Source organism: Malania oleifera, chromosome 5 (assembly GCF_029873635.1).
Source record: "Malania oleifera isolate guangnan ecotype guangnan chromosome 5, ASM2987363v1, whole genome shotgun sequence".
NCBI classification, from domain to species: Eukaryota; Viridiplantae; Streptophyta; class Magnoliopsida; order Santalales; family Ximeniaceae; genus Malania; species Malania oleifera.
The window spans coordinates 5,583,544-5,594,350 of NC_080421.1; the positions used below are offsets into that span (position 1 = coordinate 5,583,544).

The following is a 10,807-nucleotide window of genomic DNA, read 5'->3' on the forward strand; positions in this document are numbered from 1 at the left end:
GATGTTTAAATTTTTATTTTTTACTAATAATAATAATAATTTTTTAAGTAATTGACTAAATTAATGTAAAAAAAATAAACAATTATTTTTGCTTACAAAACATATAATTAAAGTATTTTTCATTCAATTTTTTATTTTTTCACTCTTATTAATATTAAAATCTAAGCATTTCTACTTACAAAACACATAATTTAAAGAAGGGGGGGGGGGGGGGAATAGAAAGGCTAAGTCCAAGCCTTGCCAATTTCCAAAACAGACTTCTCCTCAAGATAGAAGTGCTTTCGGCATGAATTCCAAATCCAATTGGTATGGAAATGAAACTAAACAAGGCAAGCTCATGGTTTATGCCTTTATGGAATGATGGAGATGATCTGCAAAAATATCCAAAATGAATCCATCAGGCCTCAGAAACAAAAGAACTCCTCTATTACACATCCGGTATTTGCCGCATAGTTAATGTTAACTCAACTCATATACAAAGGAATTGTTACAAAATAAATTTTGGGAAAAGAAAAGAAAAGAAAGAAAGAATATATCAAAATCAAACAGAATTGAAACCTCTTGAAATATATAGTTATTTGATACAAAACACAAAGTTATGTACAAATTTCACCAGCAAAAATTGAATTCTGCCGCAGAATATCCAATACTGTAAACTCCTCTCCGGCTTGAGAATAACTAATTAGCAATTCCGATCTCCAGTCTCAGTCTTGTTCAGCAGTCTTTCGAAAACAGGGTGCAACAGAAGTCTTGTTCGAATCCATTCTGGAACCTCCATGCATGCCAAAAAATAAGAAAGATTTTCACCCTGCAAGCACAGGAGCCTCAAGCAAATCGCGGTGCAGCTACATTGTTCAGAGGTCAGGTTGGCACATCGACCTCAACAAAGATTTTTATCGTTCAAAGTTATCTGAATCAGATAAAATGATAAAATGGTCATCCTCGATACTTTTGATCGATTCCCCACTAATGTACCATGTTAGAGATCCTGCATTTTCATACAACAGGTACTGTAAACAACCTTAGACTCACGTCTATAGATTTAAACACAAGCAAATGCAAAGACCAGCAAACAGCAAAGAAACAAATAAAAAAAATAAACAATAGACAAAGGGTTGCAACAGGTTGGGGGAGGGAGGAAGAGGCATCCAAACTTTACGATCTCATCATGTAACTTGGCAAACAGCTTGATTAAAGCAAGAAACAAACAAATAGACTTCATTCTTTAGCTGTTCAGGAAAGAGCCCTGACTAGGAGATTGGTTTGTTTGCCTTTCTTTTATCTGGGTTTTACTCGCTAGGACAGGACCAACAACAAAATACTTGTATGAAAAATTGACCTATAATGCATTAAGCCCTTCTACATACTGGCATAATGTTGGCTGCACTGCTGATGACATCCATGAATAAAGTGAAAGATTCTGTTGCTCAATCATATAATATGATGCTGCAACAGGTTTCCAGAAGAATGCCTTTCCCTTATTTTTAGAAAGGGATCTACCAAAAGCTTGTTCACAGAATGAAACCCCAGATCAATATAACAAATCATTCTTATATTTCCACAAAAAAGACATATTGCACAGGATTATGTAAGCCCTATCCAGCCTTAGAATGCAAGGCAGGTTTTCTGAAACTTCAATAGAAATATGCAGAGGGCATACTTCCCAGAGGTAAATTTGGGTTCATAAGCACTATAATAGTCCTAGTTGGTAGGTCCCCTTCAAAGGCAAATAATTTTAATCCTGTCAGATAATCTTCAGCACCGTCACACATTAATAGAAATGCATATATCAAGTGCCCATTCTCAACATGCTCAAACCAAATACCGGTACTTTGCCAGCGTTCTATGCTCAAGCATGCTTCCAAAATGGAATGCACGCTTACCAGACAAATGCCTGAAAGAAAAGATGAAACTATTGATTTTTCACAAAGATAAGAGCACTGCAAGAGGACAATCCTCCCATAATAATAGTTTAAAGTCAATGTCCATGAAAATATATTAGTTTAAACATAAGGTCTGTTTAAACCTGCTGGAGGCGCAGCAGCTGGTTCCTGTTCTCTTGTTCCGTGCAGGATGATTGTTCCTGAAAGCACAGTGATGAATCCACATACCTCAGATGCAATACTGCTCACATCCTGACCTGCCCAATCCTGCATGGAATATAAGATCATGTGATTTAAACCCTTCTGTTAAACCCCACAACATCCTCAAAGAAAAGTTTCTTAAAAAAGCCCATTTCTTCCTAGTTATTGCAACTGACAGCAGAAACAATTTGCAGTAGATAAATCAAACACAATCTACCTTGAACATTATTGCACTTGCAATAATAGTCAGAGTCGTGAACATCACATAATATATTGGAGAAACAATTGCCGTATTGAATGTATCCAAAGCCTGGAAATACCAGAAAACAAGAGTAATTGTGAGAAAGGCAAGCAGCTATTGACTTCGAACAATATTTCACCAAGTGGTCCAGGTGCACGCAACTCAAGGATTTTCATGCCTACTAAGATTGACAATTTCTAAGTCAGCATTTTGACACAGATGCATATTGGCATGGTGGCACCACTCTACTTTCAAATTTGGATAAATATGGTCACTGAACAATAACAATAGTTTCAAATTAATCACTGAACTTCAATAGGCAACAATGCAACGTATTATTCACTTGACTTTAAACATTGTTTTTAATGCCATCCAATGTACAACAACCGTCAACTTTGACTAAGGAATGCTCTCCTAGCATCCTAGTCCGCCATCCCAATCAGCCTTGTCCTAAAGGGTGGGAAAATTCATTGAAAAGTGGCCCCTGATTTTTCTTAACAAAACCCTAATCTCTATCCCTTGTAGGTTTGGTAGGAATAAAATGAAGTGGTAAATGGATATAGGTGGGACACAATGATTAACTGGGAATCCAGGATAGCATTTTGTCAGTAACAGACGATGGCCGTCGACTGTTGCAGATTGAATGACATGAAATAGTGTGAAAATTTCAATGCATAATATGTGTTGCACATTAAAGTACAGTGATCAATTTGAAACTATTGCTAAAGTTTAGCGACTATTCATGAAATTTATCATTCAAATTTCTGATAAGAATGATTGTATCTGACTATAGAGAAAGATCGATTATTTATACAACAGAGAAAGCTATAGATGCTAGAATACATGATCACAATTGAACCTAACTTCCACTTTTACGCAGTCAGTTCAGTTTCTGAAATTTTCTGCTGCCAAAGTACTCCAAGGTTAAGATACATGCATACTAGGACACCAAATGGCATCACAGAATTTTTAGGACTCGGAATAATGAAATTTACATGCATTGCTTAATTTACATGGTCAAATTGGAAGTTGGAAAACGAACTGCATCAAATCTGCGGTAAAGATCTCAGGCACACCAACAGATGGCATAGAAATGAGTGGAATCCGATATATAAATACAAAGCAGATTCATAACCAGCATTTTACTTGCAAGATTTGGCAGTACTAGAGCTTGCAATTCAATGTGTTCAAACATAACACTGTTAAAATAGGGGAAGACCAAACAGGTTCATTTTTATCCCTTTCTTCAGGTAGATCCACAGGTAGAGAGACGAGGAAACATGTCTCATTTGCAACAAAAGCCAAAATCATGTCCTCGGATTTTCAGCAAATATCTAAAGATAATCACCTGCTTCATAACGCAAAGTGAACTAAACAGTAGACAATGTCTCCTCATAAAAACAAAGACTCCAAAAATCAATGTTGTAGGCATACATGAGCTGAATTAATTTCCCCCAGCTAATAGGAAACTCTCATATCGATCTTCAATAAGCAATGGAAGAAGCAAACAAAAAACAAATATTACACAAAATTAAACATGCACAGAAACCATATCATAGTTTTAAGAACTGCAAAAGTGAATAGTGTACCATATTCTCTCCTTTTTTACTATTGCATGATCAAAATCCTAGTATTCTCCATTCAAACCGTATGCAACCTAATTTTTAAAATCTACCAGGAAAATATAAGTGACCAAATAATCATTTGTGACACATTCAATTCTCACCTGGTCAAGTTAATCATGAATCATCTAATTCCTAATTTGAATTGTAAGATTCACAATTCAGTAAATAGTTGCGTTTGACCAAGATACAGTTGGACACAGTCAAACCCAACTACTTATAACCCAAACGATCGCCATTTTTTCATACAAAGACCTTAAACCTTTTCCAGAGGCCTTCAAAGCTAAAATGAACAAAACCTTTTAAATTTTCCTCTCCTTGAATTATTCTAAAAATTTATTTTTCCCTAAAACCTTTGACTCCAATCAGAAGCTCTTTATTTATTTGATTCTTCACAAGAAAAGTTTATTTGGAAGATTGAAGCATTTAGGCATGATGATTTTTAAAATTTTTGATGTTTCAGAGATGAGTTTTTCTTTTTTTTTTTTCACTCTTTTTCTTGCTTCTTAACAAATACATACTTTTAATTTGCTGACAGTATGTATATGCATATGTATGCATATATTGGCCACATGATCATACAATATATCAGCAAATATTTCATTTCTTTTAACATATTTTGTTCTATGCACGCACATGCAAAAAAATAATTTTAAGAATTTGCACTGAAATTGATTCTCAATTCTTGATTCACACAAGATTTTGATTCTTGATTTGACAACAATATCTCCCCCACCAAACAACCAGCGTGATCATTCAACCACAATACCATTAGTGCATTTTCCTCGTATTTGATGCATGATCAAGAAAAATCAGAGGGTTACCAGACTGACAAAACTTGCATATGCATGAGAGAAGAATTGATGACAAAACCAGTAAACAGAACCCCCAACATTTGGGGATTATCATACAAATAGTGCAATTGTGGTGCAGGCTTTTTTTTCTAGATGAGCTGGTGGCACAGTTTCTGTAATACAGGCCTTATGGACATGAATTTGCTCTAAATATATTCAGCTTTTTTGTATCTTGCATTACCAACAAGGTTCCTCAAGGTATGTTCACTTAATCTGATCATATTATCACCACAAGAAAAAGATCAGATATCAAAGCTCTCACACATATCATGCAATGAAATGAGCTGCGTATTAGGAGATCATGATTTAGTTCTTAATTGTACTAAAAAATCTACGCAGGGACATATGACATGACTAAAGCCTTTGATAAGCTGGTCAGATGGGAGTTTGCCACTCAGGCTGGTTTGAACTTGAAATTCAAGGCTGCTCTAGGTGCAATCCAGGGGTAACTAGCAGCAAAGGATCTTTTGGGTTGAAATGGAAAATGGTTTGGAACTACTCCAGCAGCATTGGTTACAACACCATGTTAAAAGAAAAATCATGGATCATCCAGGAAGCAAACAACCTAGCTTAGAGCTGGAAAATTAGGAATCCCACTTTAAAAGTAAAATGTATTCCAACAGAAAAGATTGACATTGCCTTCCATCCCTGTTGGGCAGTAATACAGACTGCATTCTGTTAAAATGCCATTGGACTTGCATGATTCAACTTCCTATATGAAGGAAATGCCAGTGAATGGTACCAGAACTAACACTCTTATCTTATGCTAACCTTGTTTAGGTAATTCAATTGAGTGATGACACAGATTGCTGTAACTGTAAGGAAAAACCAAGTTTGAGGGTATGCTATTTGACTAATCCCTTCCAGCGTAAGCTTTATTGCGATTCCAATAGCCTTTATGCTTACGACCTGAATAACAAGAAGAGAAAGGCCCATAGAGCACTTAAGATGGTACAACATACAATCATAGCATTCCATTAAAAGAGTGCCTCCAGGTAACAAGTAATTTGAAGCAAACATAATTACCGTAAGTGAACCCGCTAAAGAACAAATTCCTACATAGACCAGTATGTTTGTCTGCCCATAGCGAGGTTCGAAGTGCAATATCAAAGCTAAAACTGTTGACAGCGTAGCTGCTACATAAACTAAAAATGCTGCAGAGATGAATGAGAAAGATGAAAACGTGAATAGTTTTCAGAAATGAATTAAGGATTTATAACTAACATTAATTAAAGATGCAAACAAAAGGTTGAACCAAAAAACCTGGTTGAGTTGCCAGAGTCCATATTTCCAACATGGAGTTCGGTGTATGCTCCTGAGGTGCATGGATAACAATCACCACAGAGCCCACTATACAGGACACACATCCCAGAATACCCATTTTCTGCAGCCGCTCCTTCAACATGAAGTGTGCCAAAATGGCACTATTCAGATTCCAACAACCATGTCAGTTCAAACAGAAAAGGTTGCATATATCTATAGTGCAGTGGGGCTTCAGAAACGTTCATACTATTACCTAATAATTATACTTAGAGCACCAAGGGGCGTCACTAGAACTGCTGGAGCATAAACATAAGCAACAAAATTTGCAACCTCGCCAACAAGCACTGTTTATCCAGAATAAATAAATAAAGAAATATATTAAACAAAACTATTAATCTGTTTCACCAGACGTGTGTGTGTGTGTGTGTGTGTGTGTGTGTGTGTGCAGTTGTGAGAGAGAGAGGTATAATTTGATTCCAAGACTCACTTGTCACCATGCCTGCCCACCAAAGGGGCTCTAGTAGGTAAGTGTAACCTCCAACTCCTACATAATTTTGTTTTATAAAAAAAAAGGTTATTAGGAGAATAATGGAAACTTCTGGATAAATAGCAATTGACAAAGTATAATCATAGAAACAAAGTCAACCTTACATACATCTAAAGTGGTGCTTAATGGCTATGGAACTCAAGCTGTCCCATGAGTGACAATTGGACTATTACAATCAATATACATTAACAAAAGCATCAAATATAACACTCAATCAAGAAAAAAATACATAAAATATTTCTTAAATGTATCAATAGCAATTCAAAAATCTCAGTAAAGGCAATCTTGGTCACGATTTCAGCACTCCTAAGAGGAAAAACACAGGAAGATATATTCTATATTGTTGCCATTAGTTTTATCCTGTGTCATCCGTTTCAGTTGTATGACAACCAAGTTATCCACAAGAATAAATAAATGCAAAGCAACTAAATGTACATAACACTAGATTTTTTAACAATTATGATTCATAAAAAAGGCTATACAATTCACCCAACTGATAAATGGCCGCAAATATTTCAAATTTTCTATTTTCTTAAATCCATTAACTAGCAAAACCTAAACCAGGGAAAAAAAAAATGGGATGTCTGTAACAAATAGCATAACCTGATGACTAAATAAGAATTATACAGAATCAGACAACATCATAGTAGAAACCTTTCCTGATTATGATCGCATAATCTTAATAGGAATCTAGTAGTAGATCCCCAGACGATATAAATTATAGTTTTCCTCAATTAGCTTTTAAAGGTTAATATAAGCATCGTAGTACAAAATTGATCAGTTGCTCTGTGTAAGAGTTTCTCTTGAAGAGATACATCTAACCAACTAACAAGAGCCATGGTACCTAAAGTGGCAAAAGAGCATACCACTGATGTTCCAATTATCAATTTTTTAAGGAATTAAATATGTACTGCATCGAGTTTGCCAAAGGGAGACGGCATAATTTGGGACATGAAAAAGGAAATTGCTTTTGCTTCGACAGTGATGAAATACAACCCCCTACAAATAGCACAAATCTTCTCATATTTAGTATGCTACAGCCCTTACTTCACTTATCAAAAAAGAATATTGAAGGAAGAAGAAGAAGAAGAAGAAGAAGAAGAAGATCGTGAAGCAAGAAGTTGAAGTAAAAGAGAAAAACTATAAGTTAACGCCATCAAGGCATCAAGGATGGATATAGCACATAACTGCACCAGTTAACGACTAAAATCAGAAATCTCAATCTTCAAACTCAAGTCCTTTCTTTCAGTACTTGTTTGCCATAAATCACTCTTAAGTGTTTGTCCTAGGACAAAATTTATGCTGAACTGGAACTGTTAAAAAAAAAAACAAGAAAGAGAGAGAGAGAGAGAGAGAACCTCAAATTGCACTAAGGTCATTACTTCAGCATGATTAAAATGACCTCAACATTTAAACATTAGAGTGATGATAACCTCTAAGGTTCATGAAATATTTATTCCAAGAATATAAAATTCAAAGCAAATATAATATAGATTGTATAGGGATGTAATAATTTAAAAATAAGTCACTCAAGCAGAAGTGTGCAATTTTTATTATTCCATCCAACATGAAATAGGGAGGGAATTCATGTTAATATACATTTCATAATGAAATTTACAAATAGTTGCTCTTTGTCTAAAGGGCGTCCCTTGGCCACAAAGCTTCCCATTTTGCGAGGGTAGGGAGAGGGTCGTCATAGTGTACGCAGCCTTACCCCTGCTTATATGCAGAGAGGCTGCTTTTTTGGACTCGAATCCATAACCAACCAGCTACAAAGAAGTATCCTTACCGTTGATCCAAGGCCAGCCCTCAAATGGCTATTCTTTGTCTATATATATACAGAGAGAGAGAGAGAGAGAGAGAGAGAGAGATGTATGTATATATGTAATATATCACATCCTTCTATTATAACCACTACTCCTAGAAATGGGAACTCCGGCCGACCAAACATAACCTCGGTCCCCAAACCTTAAACATTGACGCGCTCCTAAACGTGAACTTCTCGCACAACATTTCTGCATTAATTAAGAAAAGATCCCAACTTGAATTCGTAAAGGAGAAAATTTTCCCATTTATCTAATGTGGTCCTAAATCAGTATTAACTTTTCAGAAGACCATTCAATCTAAACATTGAAACAAACAAACGCACGTAAAGACAAAGAAGCATAATGGGAAAACATAATCAGGAAATAGGTAAGCCTTCTTAATTACTAAAACCAGATCAAGCTACGAAATCAGAAATCACAGTGCAGAAGTATCCATTAGAAAACAAATTTAACGGAGATAAAGCAAATGTAGGGATTAGGATTATAATCAATTCCTCGTGAGCCCACTCACCTGCCCGAGTACCAGCCGCACCAGCACGCTTGAGGCCTTTCTTCTTCAAGATGAAGCTCGAACCAATGAACGCACTCGACACAACCGCTAAAATCAGCCCCCGCATATTATCAGAAACCTTCATTTCTTCTTCCTCGGTCCTTCTCCTTCACAATTTCCCCCTTCTTTGATTCTTTCTCCGTCTCCAATCGAACAAACACCTCGCTCTTTTCCTCTCAAGTCTCCCCCTCTCTCCACCGATCATGAACAGCTCAAATTCCCGCCAAAAAAAACACCAATTAAGGGACGAATGTTGCCTTGCAACCCGATGATTTCGACAACTCCAGGAGAGAGAGAGAGAGAGAGAGAGAGAGAGAGAGGGATCTAAAACCCTCGCTGGCGAGGCACCTGCGGATGCAAGCCGTCGTCTTGCTCGAAGCTTCGCCAATTCCGTACAATTCAAACAGCGGGGAGAATGGGAGATGCGGATCGGCTGCGTCGCGGCGTACTAAGATTGTTACGCTGGGAGGGTTTTCAGCCGTTGATTGTTGGGCCCGCAACGTGTCCATTAACTTATTGAGTTAATTCGACTCAAGGTAAAAAGTCGACGCGCTTTTCCCCTGTTCGTTACTCTCACATTTTTTGAACCAGTGGGAGCGTGCCACGACATCAGAAGAATGCGTCGTACATTCTGGAATTGTGCATGCGCAGACTGCGTGCTGAACGTAAAATGACGATAGTACCCTCAAAGGAAGCGACGTGCAGGGGCGGGACAGCTGCCCGTAACCGGAAAAAATTGGCTGGTGAATGGTAATTTGGTCAATTGGACACACTATGTTTGGCACAAACACGCTGGATGACAACGAATGACTTTATAGATTATTATCTATTTTCTAAACACTAAAATTTTAAAATTTCATTCATCCGATCGGTTTATAAGTTGAGATTAGTCAATCGATCCAATTCGTATTAGATAAAGAACTTATTCATTATTTTATATTTATACTTTTGTACAATTATTTTAAATAAATAATTATTTTTATAAAATATAATAAATAAGTTTACGATTTGTCAATATCATAAATGAATATAATAAAATTTTTATCTAAACCAATTTAGAAATCGGCAAATAATTAACTTTAATATTGTAGTTTTATTGATCACTTTGTTAATGATTGATTGAAAATTAAAGTTAATTAATTCATGATTTGTGAGTTTCTTTTTGCATATGTTATATTTTTATTTATTTTAATATTAATTCACTAGACAATTTATTTCAGCTTTGATTAATCCAGTTGACTTGTAACGTCCCGACCCGCCACATAAAGCCCTGGTACTACTTTAATAACGTTTGTGTACCTGATACCATAGTCAATACATAAATACAACGGAAATAATGAAAAATTTCTCCAACATACATTACTAGAGTGTTAAATTACTTTTATACACAAGGGTCTCCAAGAAAATCCATATTACAACTCATAACACTGTATAAAAAGAAAACTCGGTCTATACCCACTACATACATAAACTAAACGGCTAACTCGGCCCCTCTAGTCTGCTAAACATGATTTCTAGTGTTTCCTGAAAAGATAATATGTATATTAGGGTGAGACACTTCTTAGTAAGAAAGATTAAGTTAAAATCAGTGTGTGACTAGCATGAATTTTAGTGTATACTAAAAATAACTAGATCCTCATTTAACTAAAAATATCATTTAAAAACATATAGTCATTCCATACAGTTGAAAATATCTTCTTTCATTTCCACAGTATAAACCAGTTTAATAAATATTTAACACCATTTACATAAATTCATAAATATGCATATAAGACAACTCCCTATGACTAACGTCATTTACTTCCCCCATAACACGGGTT

At 35.9% G+C, this 10,807-nt stretch overlaps 1 protein-coding gene across 3 annotated transcripts; it reads right to left on the reverse strand.

The window, feature by feature from the left end:
- Positions 1 to 400: 400 nt before the first annotated feature.
- On the reverse strand, positions 401 to 9,434 carry LOC131156733 (probable magnesium transporter NIPA6). Of its 3 annotated transcripts, none has more exons than XM_058110626.1 (9): positions 8,949 to 9,434; positions 6,552 to 6,608; positions 6,318 to 6,408; positions 6,065 to 6,225; positions 5,828 to 5,955; positions 5,573 to 5,710; positions 2,302 to 2,394; positions 2,027 to 2,150; positions 401 to 988 (listed from the first exon to the last, which is right to left on the reverse strand). In XM_058110626.1, the coding sequence occupies exons 1-9, from the start codon at positions 9,070 to 9,072 to the stop codon at positions 894 to 896; spliced, it is 1,011 nt and encodes a 336-aa protein (XP_057966609.1). In that variant the 5' UTR covers positions 9,073 to 9,434; the 3' UTR covers positions 401 to 893. The 3 variants fall into 3 exon arrangements, with proteins under 3 accessions (XP_057966609.1, XP_057966610.1, XP_057966611.1); XM_058110627.1 differs by having other exon boundaries at positions 401 to 910; positions 8,949 to 9,412; XM_058110628.1 differs by lacking the exon at positions 5,573 to 5,710 and having other exon boundaries at positions 8,949 to 9,412.
- Between the last annotated feature and the right edge of the window lie 1,373 nt (positions 9,435 to 10,807).

Coding starts and splice junctions, on each gene's coding strand:
- LOC131156733 (XM_058110626.1), bottom strand. CDS start 9,072: ATGAAGGTTTCTGATAATATGCGGGGGCTGATTTTAGCGGTTGTGTCG. Junction 6,609..8,948: donor TGCGGCTGGTACTCGGGCAG/GTGAGTGGGCTC, acceptor AAAATTATGTAG/GAGTTGGAGGTTACACTTAC. Junction 2,395..5,572: donor AATTGAATTACCTAAACAAG/GTTAGCATAAGA, acceptor TGGTATTTCCAG/GCTTTGGATACATTCAATAC.